Genomic DNA, 17,087 nt, shown 5'->3' on the forward strand with positions numbered 1-17,087 from the left:
GAGATGCAGAGAAGCAGAAATTTGTCCATAGGAGATTAAAGTAGGGAGCCTGGAAAGTACATCTTGTGGAGCTTAATTTAGATGATTTGGAGTTTTCTTTCTTTTCTGTTTTTAGGATTTTTTTTATATATTTGAGAGAGAGAAGGAGAGAGTGTGCATGCAAGTGGTGGTGGGTGTTGGGTGGAGATAGAGGGTGAGGGAGAAGCAGACTCGTCACTGATCAGGAAGCCAGACCTGGGCTATATCCCAGGACCCTGAGATCAAGAACTGAAATGATGTCAGATGTTTAGCTTATTGAGCCACCCAGGCACCCCTAGATGATTTGGAGTTGTCAACTGTACATATTAAAGTGTCAGGGCTGTAGAGCAAAGAATCTGTACATAAATGCATGAATCATGGGGGAAGAATTAAATTTCATCTAAATAACATTAGAGGCTGAAGACAGAGCTGACAGTTGGGGTCGGTGGAGTCAGCAAGCAGTTCTTCAGAGTAAGGTCAATCTAGAGAATTTCTAAAAACTATGCTTTAAAAACAGAAAACTATGCCCGGAAAGTCACTGAGGTACCTGTGACGGGTTGCACTCATTAATGTCCTAAACCTTATTTGAGAGAGCTGTTCCAAGTCCTGTCTGAATTTCTGGAGTTAGGCCGTCCCTACAATCATCATCATCATCATCATCATCATCATCATCATCATCATCAAGAATAAGAGACACAACATAAAAGAAAACAGAAAGACAATTGTACTCCGAGTAGGGAAAGCAGGAGTCATAGTTGTACGTGTAAGAAAAGGGGAGATTCGAGATTTCTAGAAAACTGTCCAAGAATTGCAGGAACATGCGTGATTGGAGGCAAGAGAGAGAAACCTAAAAACATATAAAACAAAATGCCAGATAAGATATTCATTTCTACATCACTGTGGTCACACAGGACACAGGTGTTTTCACATATTCACTGGTTTGATCCTTTTATTTCTTCCACATCTGAACCCTACTGTAAAGAAATAGCAATTCAATTAAGAGTGAAACTTGAATGAATCAAACATCTATAAATAAACCATTCTCGAGTCCTCTATACTGCTTAAAGTGAGAGGAATGACCTGGGAACACCACACAAAGGATAAACAGATGAATTCACATGGCTCTGGATGATCTTCTAGAACTCACATGTCAGCTAAGCAAAGCCAATTAGTCTAAATTCATGTATCATGTTACTAGCTAATTTTTATCCTAATTTTACAGATCACTGAAAGAAAACTGTAGAAATATTTGGCAAAATATGACAGCACACCAAAATGGCACCATCTCCACTGGGGCTTCAGAGTTTCTCCTGAATTGTTTTGTCAGGTCCCCCACTTGGCAGCTCTGGTTATCCCTGCCCCTCGGCCTCTTGTTCCTCGTGGCCATGGGGGCCAATGGTGTTCTCCTGATCACCATCTGGCTGGAGGCCTCTCTACACCAGCCCCTGTACTACCTGCTGAGCCTCCTCTCCCTCCTGGACATTGTTCTCTGCCTCACTGTCATCCCCAAGGTCCTGGCCATCTTTTGGTTTGACCTCAAGTCCATCAGCTTTGATGCCTGCTTCTTACAGATGTTCATCATGAATTTCTTCTATGCCATGGAGTCCTGCACATTCATGGTCATGGCCTATGACCGCTATGTGGCCATCTGCCACCCACTGAGGTACCCATCCATCATCACAGAACAATTTGTAGCTAAGGCTGCCATTTTTATTTTGGCCAGGAATGCTATTTCTACATTGCCTATCCCCATTCTCTCATCCAGACTCCATTATTGTGGGAGAAATGTCATTGAGAATTGCATCTGTGCCAATATGTCTGTCTCCAAGCTCTCCTGTGATGATGTCACCATCAATCGTCTCTACCAGTTTGCTGGAGGCTGGACACTGCTAGGATCTGACCTCGTCCTCATCTTCATCTCTTACAGCCTCATACTTCAAACTGTGATGGGATTAAAGGCGGAGGGTGCTATGGCCAAAGCCCTGAGCACATGTGGTTCTCACTTCATCCTTATCCTCTTCTTCAGCACCGTCCTTCTGGTCTTTGTGCTCACTCATATGGTGACAAAGAAGGTTCTTCACCATTGAGCAAGATGTTCCAGTTTTGCTCAATGTCCTCCACCATGTCATCCCTGCAGCCTTGAACCCCATTGTTTATGGAGTGCACACCCAGGAGATCAAACAAGGAATCCAGAGATTACTGAAGAAGGGATGGTAGTGAGGACAACTAGATCTCTGCATTCCTAATACAGGATGAGTTTTGACTCAATAATGGGTGAGTGGGCTGAAAGTCATGTCTATGAGTTATAATTCAAAGTGGGTACATGTGATATTGTCTTCTTTAATAAAACTTAAGGTTTAATAGTTAGTTTTGCTTCCTCTTATTTCTCCTTTAAAACTATCCCTGACCCCTTTTGCTTTCTCCCATCCATACGATCATATTTTAAAAGAAACTGGAATTTCCTAGGTAGGTTCTAAAGTGAGAAATCCATATTTCTGAATATACAGCTGTTAATATGTCATGTCTTTATATTCTTGAATATACAGCTACAGATATTTTTGGGTAGAGTTGCGTAGCGAGTAACGGGTTCTTATTCTTTTTTCCACAGAAGCGAGTATATTGGAGACAAAGAACTAAGAGTGAAATTTCAGTCAGTGAATGTTGGAAGTTTGCTTGTGACCTATTATTGGTTTTGCAATTGGGTGGTCTTTCAAAATGTGCATTGCAAGAGGACAGGGACTTCACATGGATTTCTTACTGTGCAACAATTATCAATGAGTTTCATTAGACTTATGAGACTCCTAAATTCTCCTCCAAAGTGGCTTTGTGCTTTGGACATATATCTTTTGGATCCAAGGTGTCATAGTTTACGGTATGCACACATAGCTCTAGTAATGAATTAAATACAGATTGTAAGGATTGTAATATAAGATCCAGTAATGAATCTAAGTATCAAAAATATAATATCTGAGCATAGTTTTGTATTAATCAGACAGCTTCCTTTTTAAAAAGATTTATTTGGGAACACCTGGGTGGCTCAGTTGATTAAGAGTCTTCCCTTGGCTCAGGTCATAATCCTGGTACCCTGGGATTCAGCCTCAAGTCAGGCTCCATGCTTAGCAGGGAGCCTTTAAGTAGACTCTGTTGAGCCTGGAGCCAGACAGGGATTGGTTCTCACCACCCATGAGATCATGACCTGAGCAGAAACCAAGAGTCAGAAGCTTTAACCAACTGAGCCAGCGAGGCACTCCAAATTGATCAGGTTTTTTTTCTCTTTTCATAGAGATTTTCTTTATTTATTTGAAAGAGAGAGAGAGGGAGAGACAGAGAGAGAGAGCCTGTGCAGGGGGAGGAGGCAGAGGGAGAGGCAGAAGCAGACTCCCCACTGAGCAGGGAACCTGATGTAGGACTAGATCCCAGGACCCTGGGATCATGACCTGAGCCAAAGGCACACATTTAACTGATTGAGCAACCCATGCTCCCCAAACCGGGTAGTTTCTAAGCACACCTTGTGTTCTCTGAATTCTGTTAGCTATTAAAACATAAACATAGATAGCACATTTTTTTAAATCAGTCTCTTATTTGTTGCCAATGGGAATGAGCCCCAGCTGTCCACAGCAATAACTTACTCATCCATGCATCCTGCATTGCCCCTGAACCAAAAAAGAACAACTTCCCTCATCATGGTCAATATAGTGAATCACATCCGATTCTGCATCCTGTGATGAACTGGCATAGAAACTAAAGGGGTATAAGGTGGTGGTCTGCAAACACATGTCTATTTAAATTCGTAGTATAGTCCCTGCATAAGCCATAGCTCATGGCAGATAAAGGTGGATAAAAGTAAATTTTACCAAGTTGTATCCTCAGTAACAACTACTGTGCCAGATGTGGCATCTTAAATACACAAGGTCTCTAGCATTTCTTATCCAGATATTGTTCTGGCTGATGTGTTCCCATCAGTTACTCCCCACCAAGAAAATATCCCAAGAGCAGTTTGTACTGAATTCTACCAAGGCAACGGTGCAAATTCAAGGACTTTCTCTAGCTACAGTAACTGTTCTTATCTTTGTCACAATATAGACTTAAAGAACCTAGAATGTTTTAAATGATTTTTTTAATAAAAGAATTTTAAAAGAATGTGTTTGTTGTCTTTATTTTTATTTATTTCTAAGTTTTAGTTTAATTAACATACATATTAGTTTCAGGTGTATAATACTGTGATTCAACAATTATACACATTCCTCAGCGCTCATCATGATGTTTTATAAATAGTTAAAAATAGACCTGCCCTACGACCCAGCAATTGCACTGTTGGGGATTTACTCCAAACATTCATATGCAATGAAATGCCGGGACACCTGCATCCCAATGTTTCTAGCAGCAATGTCCACAATAGCCAAACTGTGGAAGGAGCCTCGGTGTCCATCGAAAGATGAATGGATAAAGAAGATGTGGTCTATGTATACAATGGGATATTACTCAGCCATTAGAAACGAGAAATACCCACCATTTGCTTCAACATGGATGGAACTGGAAGGTATTATGCTGAGTGAAGTAAGTCAATCGGAGAAGGACAAACAGTGTATGTTCTCATTCATTTGGGGAATATAAATAATAGTGAAAGGGAATAGAAGGGAAGGGAGAAGAAATGTGTGGGAAACATCAGAAAGGGAGACAGAACATAAAGACTCCTAACTCTGGGAAATGAACTAGGGGTGATGGAAGGGGAGGAGGGCGGGGGGTGGGGGTGACTGGGTGACGGGCAGTGAGGGGAGCACTTGACGGGATGAGCACTGGGTGTTATTCTGTATGTTGGTAAATTGAACACCAATAAAAAATAAATTCATTATTAAAAAAAAAACTAGGGAAAAGGCCTTCAGGACAGGAATCAGTATCATCTGGATTTCTAATTTCTCCAGGAGCATATACTGAAAAGAGATTCCTTGCAAAATCATATTTGTCATAAATCAGATTGAAATATAACATTTGCTTTTTCTTCTACTCCCCATTCTGGTTAGTTGGTCTATCTTTCAATATCACACTATCTTAATTAGGCAGTTTCATAAAAATTCTTGAAGTGTGTAACCACATATGTCTTCTCTTTTAGGTTCTTTGCATTACCTTGTGCATTGAAAATCAACTTGCCAAAATATCTGTTGACATCTTTATTTGAATTGCATTTAATCTATATACCAATTTGGAAAGATTTGCATTACTGAAACTTCTAGTCCACAAACGTGATATATTTTTTTATTTATTTTAAGTCTTGATTTATTTTTCTCACCAATATATTCTAATTTCAGTGCAGACAACTGGGACGTCTTTATTCTGAGGTATTTGGTATTTTTGATGCAATTAAAAATGGTATTGATTTATGAATTTCATTTTCCATTTTTTGTTTGTTTCTAGTTGGGACTTGTAATCGATTTTTGTGTATCGAATTTCTAGGTAGCAAACTTACTAAATTTACTTATAAATTCAAATATTCTGTTTATTGGTACTTTTGGATGTTTCTATCCAAAGAATGAAATTATTTGCAAATAATGACATATTTACTTCTTCCTTTCCAATCTTTATACGTTTCCCCTTTTTTTTTCTCAGCATTTACTATTTTTAGCACTGAGTATGATATTGGCTATAGATTTTGGGAAGATAACCTTTAACAGATAAGGCAATTCCGTTCTATTTGCACATTCCTGAGATTATTTTCATTATCAATGGATGGTGAATTTTTTTACATGATTTTTTTGAATCTACTGAGAAATTTATATTTCCCCATCCATTATTTAAGTTTAAAGAGGTGAATTAAATGTAGATCAATTTTTAATGATTAAAGTTGACTTTTCATTCCCATAATAGACCTCATTGTTCATAATGTATTAATTTTTGTTGTTTTATACTCAATTTCAAATATTTCGTTAAAATTTGTATATCTATGTTCATGAGAGATGGTGGTTTATAATTTTCTTGTAATTCCTGTCAGTATTTGATGCTGGGTTTATGATGACCTCAAAAATACATTGGAAAATATTCTCTCAGTTCCTATTTTCTGAAAGCATTTATGTATTTCTTCTCTCACTCTTTAGAATATTTCACCATGAAGGTAATCTAGGCCCAGAGTTTTTTCTATGGAAAAATTTTCAATTTGCTTTAATCTTTAATGGATATGGAACAACACAGATTTTTTTTTCTTTTTGTCTTTTGCCATCTTTGAAAAGTTGTATTTATTAAGGAATTTTTACATTATGTAACTGTCAAATTAATTATCATAGGGATTCATAGTATAGTTTTATTACATTTAAAATATCTCTAATTCAAATGTATTTTTAAAAAATTAAAATTTATGTTTTATGTTTCTAAAAGTTTATATCTTATTATTTTTCAAAACATAACTTCTGACTTTGATATTTTCTATTATATATTTTTTTGCTTTATTGTTTTTTGTATTTGTATTCTTTTTTATCTTCTACTTTTTGGGGTTTAATTTTCTGATTTGTTTTGTTTTCTTTAGCTTTTTGAATTAGAGCTTAGTTCTGTGGGTCAGAAGTCAAGTCATGGCTTAGTTTGGTTTTCTTCTTCAGGGTCTCCTCATATTACATTCAATTTTTCGCCAGGACTGTAGTCCCATCTGAGGCTCTATCTATCTATCTATCTATCTATCTATCTATCATCTTAGAGAAAGACAAATACTGCATGAACTCACTTATATGTAGAATAGAAAATTTAAGACTTCACAAATACAAAAAACAGAATTGTGGTTGCCAAAGATACAAGGTAGAGAGGTTGTGGAAATGGGTAAAGGTGGTCAAATTTTAAGTTAAAATTTTTTTTTAATAAAGCAATTACGTAAAATTAGCAAAGTGATTTTTTAAAAATGTGGTGACACATGAAACAAGGACATGTCTCTTCTCAGCAACCATATTGAGCTTAACTTCTGCCATAAACTTATGGGCATCAAATTAACATTTTTAATGTGCTTATTAAGTGCCAGACACTAAGCTTGGGCTGGGAATATGAGAAATTTGGAATGTAACTCAAGAGTTTTTTGTAACTTACTAGGTTATGCTATCGCACAGCCAAGGTTGAGAATGGTAGTGTGGAAAAAGTTCAGGCTTCAGGAATCCAAGCAACATGGATTTACCTTGGCTTAATTGCTGTAATCTTAGAATCATTTGACTTCTATGAGCTTTAGTTTCTTCATCTAGGGCCAACAGAAAAACTTCTCATGGAAAATGTATAGGTAAAGTAAGAATGTATAAGAAGTGTCTGGCATATAGTAGGTATTCAATTAAAAGTAACTCTGTGGAAAGGAGAAATTGGAAGAAATAAAAGAAAAAGAGAACTCAGCCAACTTAATTCCTTGATATTTTGATGAGATCAATGTTATGAAATGTGATATAATAGACCCTAAGAAGGGTCTTTCAAAACCCAACACTTCAAAAACACATGCAGAAATGTAGCACCCTCCAAAAACAGACAAGTACCAGGTATCTAGTGCCAAAGAAAGACTTCCTTCCCCTCACCCCCCAGAAAAAATTCTCATCACAAGAAAAAAGTTGTAGCATCTGAATTGATGGATATTAACTAAACATATTATGGTAATCATTTTGCAATACACATATATCAAATCATCATGTATATTTTAAACAATGTTAAATATTAATTATATCTCAACAAAACTGGAAAAATAAAAGATAAAATGATACATAAGGAGAAATACTGTAGAAATATTAATTTCAATACAAGACATTCATCAAAATCAAATTTCAGTACAAAAGAAAGTAGGAGAGTCTAATGGGGAATGTCATTCAAATGATGTTTGGAAAAATGATGGACCACAAATTCTTAAAAGAGAAGTCTTAAGTTACTACTAGAAAATAATCCTCAGAAACATAGAACTAATGTGTGACATAATTAAAGAGGGGATTGAAAGATAGTTCAATGCACTTATCTGTGAAAAATCAAACACTAAAGTTTCTATGCCTGGAAAACTGTCAACAGCTACACCAGCCACAGCCCAGAATGGAGTGTTAGTGGACATGGTAGAGTCTGGGAGAGGTGTGCCTGTGATGTGATGGGAAGTTCTAAGTTCCTTATAGGAGGCATATGGGATAAAGTGAGGATTACAGGGTCATGAGGCTGAAAATAATGAGGAAAAGGACACATAACACATTATATAGTACAACTCCTCCCCCTTCCCTGCAAAAGCCCTAAAAAAGTGTCAATCTTCTTAATAAACAACAACAACAAAAACAAAACTGAAGAATCTTAGTAGAAAGAAAAGGAAAGAAGAAAGAAAGAAAGAAAAAAAGAAAGAAAGAAAGAAAGAAAGAAAGAAAGAAAGAAAGAAAGAAGAAAAAGAAAAGAAAAGAAAAGAAAAAAGAAAAGAAAAGAAAGAAAAGAGAAAGAGCCATCCAGATAAGACTGTACAGATGGAAAATCTTAACAGGCTCTATGAGGATCTGAGGACCTAGAAGATGGCACATCTGCCGTGAGTGTATGGGGATTGTCCAGAGTAAAGCACTTGACCCAAGCCAAAGTTCTGGGGTAACATATATACTTCTGCCCAACCAACTCCTCATGACACAAAAGTCATGTCTGAAAGAGGAGGCAGGAGAGGGATCTATGCTCTTTGTAAATCAGAGGGCAGACATCTCTTTAAGTATAAAGTTTACTTCTTTAGTGGCCAAATACTCCCACTCCAATTGAGCTCCATCTGGCTAAGGTTTGGCAGGACTCTCAGATAAGGAATCAGTCAAGGCAAATTCCCAAGTGACCACAAAATCCAGGAAAGGAAGATTTCCTTTGAAGTAATAGGAAACAAGGAATCACAGAATGTTTTCATTGTTGTCTGAGATAAAAGAGTCAGAACTCATTCTGGGATTAAAAAGTAAAATTTACTTTCCAATATAAAAGTAATTCCTGACTTTTATTAATAATTCCAAAGGTGGATATGATCCTTTTACCTCTTACAACCTTCTCAGCAGCTTCTGGATTCCTTGGTTGATCTCCTTAGTTCTCACACCATAAACAATGGGGTTCAGAGCTGGGGGGATGAGGTGGTGCAGGATGTTGAGTAGGATGGGGACATCTGGGGGAATTCTCTTCCTGGCCAGGTTAGTGATGACCAGAACCAACAGGACTGTGCTGAAGAAGAGGATGAGGATGAAGTGGGAACCACATGTGCTTAGGGCCTTGGCTGTAGCACCCTCAGCCTTGATCCTTAGCACAGCTTTCAGGATGAAGGAGTAGGACAAAACAATAAGGATGAGGTCAGAGCCCAGTAGGGTCCAGCCTGCCACAAACTGGTAGAGCCGATTGAAGGTGATGTCATCACAGGAGAGTTTGGACACAGACAGGTTAGTGCAGATGCAGTTCTTGATAATGTTTTCTGCACAGTATCTAAGCCTGGAAGAAAGAACAGGAACAGGAAGAGAAAAGATACTATTCCTGGCCACAATAAATATGGCAGCTCTAACCACAAATTGGTCAGTGATGATGGATGGGTACCTCAGTGGGTGGCAGATGGCCACATAGCGGTCATAGGCCATGACCATGAATGTGCAGGACTCCATGGTCAAAAAACTGTTCATGATGAACATCTGGAGGAAGCAGGCTGAGAAGCTGATGGACCTGAGATCAAACCAGAAGATGGCCAGGACCTTGGGGATGACAGTGAGGCAGAGCACAATGTCCAGCAGGGAGAGGAGGCCGAGTAGGTAGTACATGGGCTCGTGCAGAGAGGCCTCCAGCAGGATAGTGATCAAGAGGGTGGCATTGGCCCCCATGGCCAGGAGGAAGAGGAGGCTGAGAGGCAGGGACAGCCAATGCTGCCAACTCTGGTAGTTAGGGAAGCAGATGAGGAGGAATTCAGAGACTGGAGCAGTGGAGTAGTTGCTGGATGAAGCCATGTAAAGTATCCTGATCACACTGGAAATACAGAGTTTCTAAAAATATAGGACAAAATATGTTTTAAAAGACTATGTGTTCTAGATATAGCAAAACTCGGGTTTCCATTGGGGGCGCTAAACCTGTTTAATGAAATTTTCAAATCATCATTATTATTGCCATCATCGTCATCATCATCATCATCAATCATTGCTGATATTTAACCAAATACTTACTATGTGCCAGTTCTAAGTTGAATGCTTTATAATGATTACCTTATTTCATCCTTTACAAAAAACCGTTTATGAGTAATTAATAGTTATCTTAATTTCACAGATAATGAAAGTGTACAGGAAAAGGGGGACAGAAGAGTTTAATCAAAATTTGATAACCAGTAAGTGGTGAGACCAGGACTGTGACAAGAGTCTGACTGTAGAGTCTCTGTTTTCAGTCTCTACACATTATTTAGCTTCAACAAGCACAATTAACTGACCCTACCTTCCCTCAGAGTTTAGAAGGAATAGCTATGTTTAGCGGATTGTGTGGAGGTCCTAGAAAAACCAAGCCCCCTACTCCATAGATATGGACATAGTCTGACTTCAGCTCCCTACTCCATAGATATTTTTATTCAGGAAATAATTGGATTAGAGGTACAACATCCTTGACTGCACCCAACAGCAATAATTTCCTCCAGCCTCAAGGGGATTTCACTTTGGGGCATAATGTTTATCTCTTTCTTACTGGATTATTTGCCGTTGTTTTTCTTTGGAAGCTTAAAGAGTAGTTTTTTGTTCATTTAGCCCTTTCAGATGAGCCTGCGTTTTATATTCTGGTGACAGAGGCAGTCAGTACTGAGGGGTACACTAGGAGGGTTTAAAAATTGTCAAGTACTGGATTAGATAAGTGATGGAGATTAAGGAATATACTTGTGATGAACACTGGGTGATATATGGAATTGTTGAAACACTGTAGCATACACCTGAAAGTAATATAATACTGTATGTTAACTATTTGGAATTTAAGTAAAAACTTAAAAATTTGTATGACTATTTTTTAAAATGACTTAAAAATGACTATTTTTTAAGTAAAAAAACAAGTCTTTGAGGGGGTCCAAAAGAAAAATACATTTTGAAACTTAGAAGGAAGGATAAATATCCTGTTAGCCTGGGCAGGAAGTTGAGAGAGGCCTGGAGGCCACAGCAATATGAAGAGTTTAGGCCTAAAAATAGCTACTATTCCATGTCTGGAGGATTGAGTAGAGTGGTGTTATCTCCACCTCCCCCATGTGGGTTCCTTGGCTTGTAGGACTCTAGAAGGACTTTGGAATCCCTTGCTATAGTGGCAACAAACTAACCAGTCACAAGAATTCCATCCAAAGTTGAGCCACTCTAATCATGGGGCCTTGACTGAGGCACTGTTAACCCTTTCCTTTCCCACTCTGAGGGAGTCCAGGCTTAAACAGTTTACTCTGCCAAAAACTGTAAGGCATGTAAACCTATGAATCATTTTGGAGGCCACTTCCTGCTCTATTCTCTGGCTGAGTTGGTAGAGTCCTCTGAATTGTCTTGTGTTGCTGAAACTGTATCAAACTTCTACCTGCTCCTGGAACAGTGGTCTTTCCTTTATACCAAGAGCCATTCCTTGTTTCAGGATGGACAGGAAGCAATGGAGTAGACAGACATTTCAAAATCAGAATCAGTAAGAATTACATGTAGGGGATGAGTAAAGAAAAACATTTGAGGATTAATTACTCAAAAATTGCCCCAAAATGTACTTGCTGCTCATATTGGGCCAAGTGATAGAAGAAAATGGAATAAAGCAGGGTCTTGAATTTCACATCACAGTGTTAGAGATGACTTTATGTTTTTGAACTTGAGTGACAGAAAGAATGAAATATTTCCTGAAAAATAGGAAAAGGGAATAAAAAAGGAAAGGGTTTTCAGAGTAAGCATATGAATTTACATTTGAAGTGTTATGCAGGAGATATTTGTAAAATATACAAGTAGAGTTTTCAAGCAATCATTCAAAATATAATATGCTTGGAGTCCAATAGGAAGTTCAAGTCTCAAAATGAAGATTAAAAAGAAATAAGGTAAAGAGGCAGTGAACATAGCCTAATGTGAAACTTGTGGAATCATTTTGTACACTTGAAACTAATGTGACATTGTGTCAAGTATACTGAAATAAAAAAAATAATTTTTATTAAAGATTTTATATATTTAATTCATGAGAGACACACAGAGAGAGGCAGAGACACAGGCAGAGGGAGAAGCAGGCTTCTCACAGGAAGCCTGATGTGGGACTCCATCCCCAGACACCGGGATCATGACCTGAGCCAAATCAATGATGCTCGACCACTGAGCTGCCCAGGCATCCCATAAAATTAATTTTAAAAAGCAATGCTAATGGAATCATCACTGTCATATAAGAGACATCACTGAGAAATAGAGCTAGATACCTTTAGGAAAAGTATTCAAAATAGTTGAAGTTGACCAAAGGTAAAATGGAAGCTAGATAATAAGTCAGTTCTGGCATGTAAACCTATGTAGGTAGGAATTTTTATTTATTTATTTTTTAAGATTTATTTATTTATTCATTCAGAGATAGCGAAGAGAGAGGCAGAGACACAGGCAGAGGGAGAAGCAGGCTCCATGCAGGAAGCGCGATGTGGGACTCGATCCTGGGTCCCCAGGATCACACCTGGGCTGCAGGTGGCGCTGAACCGCTGCGCCACCAGGGCTGCCAGGTAGGAATTTTTTACCTGGTAAGCAGGATTGTCTGTGATTCCTTGTGGCTCAGATCAAATTATCCTAGCATGTGGAATCTATAATCTATAATCTGCTTTGATGAATTTCCGGGGTTTCTTTGGTGGGTGGTGGTGGTGGGTACTATCTTTTTCCCCCTCACTGCTAAACAAAGAAATGAATGGCCAAGTACTAAGAAGGATGACAGTAAAGGCTGTCATAGCCAAAGAAGCAGAAAAGAGCTGGGGAGTCATGGCAGACTAAGTAAGAGAAGGAGCCCAGGAGGCAAATAATTAGTATAGTTGGGAATCACTGATCCTACTCAGCTGTCCCATTGACAAGTCTCCTCTAGGAGAGTGATGTGTGCATGAGAAGGTATGAGACTACTGCCAGAGAAGATAATGAAGGTATTGATTTGATTCAAGGACTTTCATTTTTAATATCCCAGGTTTTACAAATACAGATTATTCACACACACACACACACACACACACACACATCTTTCTACCTTTGTAGATTTCCAAGCAAACCAAAGACTCATGGGTTAAATATGGGGTAGAGATAGATCTCTTATGCATTTACATGTGTGATCAGGAAAATGACTCTTAGTATGAAATAGTGAAATAAGAAGATAGAAAACATATCCACTGGGTACCTTAAAAAAAAATATCCACTTTTTTGGAAAAGCTGTGTCCTTTCCATAAGCTCTTCTATATCCTGAGAATGACCTGATCTACCGAATAAACAAAAGAGTTGGTGCCTTCCCTGTACCTGGTCTTAATTAAGCATACAAATGTATAGCAAAAATTGGTATCCTAATTAATAGAGGAAGACACAATACGGTTGTGGTAATAAAGATCATCTTAGAAACAAACAGTGGGAAAGAGACAAATGTGCAGATGAACAAAGCAATGTTATATGGTTGAGAAGTTGGCTTCAGACAGAAATGAAACCCGGCTCTTATACTCATTAAAGGCCCTGAGAACTATTACACTCTATGATATATACACTCCTCATTTATGAAATAGATAAATGATATTTAACTTTAGGTGTTGCTGCAGAGAGACAAAGGCTATGATTTCCAGAAGTCCTGTGGGGTATTATGCTGAGTGAAATAAGTCAATCAAAGAAGGACAAACATTATATGGTCTCATTCATTTGGGGAATATAAATAATAGTGAAAGGGAATAGAAGGGAAGGGAGAAGAAATGGGTAGGAAATATCAGAAAGGGAGACAGAACATGAGCTCCTAACTCTGGGAAACGAACAAGGGGTGGTGGAAAGGGAGGTGGGTGGGGGGTGGGGGTGACTGGGTGACAGGCACTGAGGGGGGCACTTGATGGGATGAACACTGGGTGTTATGCTATATGTTGGCAAACTGAACTCCAATAAAAAAAAATAAAAAAGGAAATCAAACAAAACAAAACAAACAAACAAACAAACAAAAAACAGAGATCCTGTTAGGCCCAGAGACACGATAAGCTGAGAATATCAGAGAAGCATACAAAAATGAGGCAACATTCACCAGGAGGAGGGGACTCTCTTTGTAGGCAATGGTAAAAGAAGAAACTTCTATGTGGATGTTCAGTATGATGGGGTGCTAGGGGATGGTAGATCCTAGTTCTTTGGGGAAGCAGGAAGGAGAGTAGACTGTCACCAGACATGGTTAAGGTATACAGAGGTAGTCATGTGAGGTCACCCTGAGAGTAGTAGAGTATGCACTATAAGGGAAGCACAGAGGATTTGAATGGGGAAATGATGTGCTGTAGATGGAACACAGAGAATTACATAGAGGGGAGGGAGGCTTCTGGAGAGTTCTGAGGAATCCAAAGGAAAAGTGATGAAGATCTGAAGGAAGGCCATGCAGGTAGAGAAGAAGGATGTATCTGAGGCATGGTGAGAAAAGATGAGTGGGCAGAGAGACTGGAGTCCAGAATGTTACCAAGGATCTTTTAACTGATACAGAGAAGAACCAGTTTCAGACCTCCTATAACACTGATATTTTCTCCCAGGTGGTTACATATTTTCAGCTTAGTTTTAGTAAATTCCTCAAGAGCTGGGACCATTCTTCCTCTCTGTCTGTATTCTCCTTAGGGAAACTGAGGACTAATCTGAGAAATGAGGACTCATTGGCCATCTGGAGCATTGCTCTGATATTTAGTATCCAGTTCCATTCATTTGTACTGGGGGACTCACATTTACAAAGGGCTAACCTTGTTCTAAGTGCTATTGAACAAACATGGTCTCTGGCAATGATTGACAGTCTGGAAAGGTCAGATAAGCCTTGAATAAATAAAATATGACAGAAGACCCATACCCACATAAGAAAACAGACCAATCACCTTGGCTCATAGTGCAGACTAGTGTAGAAAGGAAGAATCTGATCCAGCCAGTCACAGGGCCTTGGTCTCCCAGCCATGATATGGGTGGGGGGTCTTTAAGTCTACAGAAGTTTGCAAACCCTGGATGGACACAAAATGACTCAGCCCCATCTCTGATGAAATCACAGCATAGGTCGGTCCCTTCCACTCAGCCTTTTACTTGATCTAAGCATGTTGGCAGCGTCGGCATGTACACCAGGCCCTATTGAAAGAGTTCCTTTTCCTTTACATACTAGGCTCCTGGACTCTTCTCCCCTCCTCGTTATCTCCTTCCTCACAATCATCCTGCTGAGTCCAGCTGGAAACTCACCAGTTTTAGAAGGCTGCACTGCTGCTGTTTCTGGCTGCTGGAGAAAGCACTGAACTGGCATCTCTGAGGCTGGTTTTATGAACTCTGACTCCACTATGGTCCCCACTCCCCATCACAGGAGTTGGTGTCCTTGTTAAGCACTTGGGCCCTGGAGGCCCTCTGGTCTATTTCCCAAGAGAATATATTGTAAAAGGCTTACTGCAGCATTGTCAATAATGTAAGGGCAGGAGAGATCAAAGGCTCTAGGGGAATCTAAATAAAGAAACTCTAGGAAGAGAAGGTTAAGAAAACTGTGTGAGGAGAATCTTCCTTGGTGAAATTTATATGGATGCATCTGTGGGGAAGAACTGACTAAACTATCCTCAACCCTATAACTCTGTGGAGGAGGTCACAGAGGAAGACCCCCAGCCATCAAAGGATGATGGATCTTTAATTTTTATCTTCTCTTGTCAGGAAATTGCCAAATTTTTACTCCATTTCTTACTCACTTTTTTTCAGGATTGGCAAAGTCCTCAGAGTAGAAGAAGCTTTAAATTCTGGGTTTTCCTTTCTTTTTTTTTTTTTTAACCTTCTCTTAGATTTTGACTCTTCCTCCTTAACTCATTCGTGCTTTAAAATATAAATATTTATTTTATTATTCCAAACAGGTTTTTATTAGTGAAAATTTAGCTGGGTAGGATTTGAATATCAACAATTTTTTTTACATATAGTAATTGAATGTTATATATAATATATACATTATATACATATAATGTATAATATATACATTATATATAACATATAATAAGTATGCATTAACATATAATATGTACAACATATAATATTTTTTGCATTTTAAATGATCATACAAATAAAGAACACTGAAATATCAGAAAGGGAGACAGAACATGAAAGACTCCTAACTCTGGGAAATGAACTAGGGGTGGTGGAAGGGTTAGGTGGGCGGGGGGTGGGGGTGACTGGGTGACGTGCACTGAGGGGGGCACTTGACGGGCTGAGCACTGGGTGTTATTCTATATGTTGGCAAATTGAACACCAATAAAAAATAAATGTATAAAAAAACAAAGAACACTATATACATATATATGTATATTTCCACAACTTTCTGTTATCTATTGGTTTTCTTTTTAAGATTTTATTTATTTATTCATGAGAGACACACACACACAGAGAGAGAGAGAGAGAGAGAGGCTGAGACACAGGCAGAGGGAGAAGCAGGCTCCATGCAGGGATCCCAATGTGGGACTCGATCCCAGGTCTCCAGGATCAGGCCCAGGTGATAGCTGGCGGTGGCGCTAAACCACTGAGCCACCCGGGCTGCCCCACCTATTGTTGTTGTTGAGAATTATACCGTTACTCTTTTTTTCCTTGGAATGTTGGAGTGTCAACAAAAGTGTATAGATTATTTTTTTGAAAGGTTATTCTGCTTATGATTATTTCAGCATTTTGAATCTGAAGATAATTCAGACATGATCCCTTTGAGTATTTTTTTTCCTTTCCCCATTTTCTATATTTTTTATGCAAATCCAGTTTGGTGTATATTGGACTTTCCTTATTCAATTGCCTTTATTTTTCACCCATTTTATATTCTATTGTCTTTCAAATTGGACTGCTTTCAGGTTAAGCTCTGCCACTTCAGCTTCATTTTATAAATTGTCAACTCAGTTGTGTCAATCTTGCGTAATCTATTTTTTTAATTAGTTACTATACTTTTAAAATTTCTTAAAGCTATGGTTTTGTTTC

At 38.5% G+C, this 17,087-nt stretch overlaps 1 protein-coding gene and 1 pseudogene across 1 annotated transcript; one reads left to right on the forward strand and one right to left on the reverse strand.

The window, feature by feature from the left end:
• Positions 1-1,277: 1,277 nt before the first annotated feature.
• LOC140615452 (olfactory receptor 56A3-like) lies at positions 1,278-2,235 on the forward strand (annotated as a pseudogene).
• A 6,755-nt stretch (positions 2,236-8,990) lies between these two features.
• Positions 8,991-9,932, reverse strand: OR56A4 (olfactory receptor family 56 subfamily A member 4). The gene has a single exon (XM_072795313.1). It carries the CDS (start codon positions 9,930-9,932, stop codon positions 8,991-8,993), a length of 942 nt encoding a protein of 313 aa, XP_072651414.1.
• Positions 9,933-17,087: the final 7,155 nt, after the last annotated feature.

Source organism: Canis lupus, chromosome 23, assembly GCF_048164855.1.
Source record: "Canis lupus baileyi chromosome 23, mCanLup2.hap1, whole genome shotgun sequence".
NCBI classification, from domain to species: Eukaryota; Metazoa; Chordata; class Mammalia; order Carnivora; family Canidae; genus Canis; species Canis lupus.

Bases quoted from the DNA above. Each gene is read 5' to 3' on its own strand.
- OR56A4 (XM_072795313.1), bottom strand. From the start codon at position 9,932: ATGGCTTCATCCAGCAACTACTCCACTGCTCCAGTCTCTGAATTCCTC.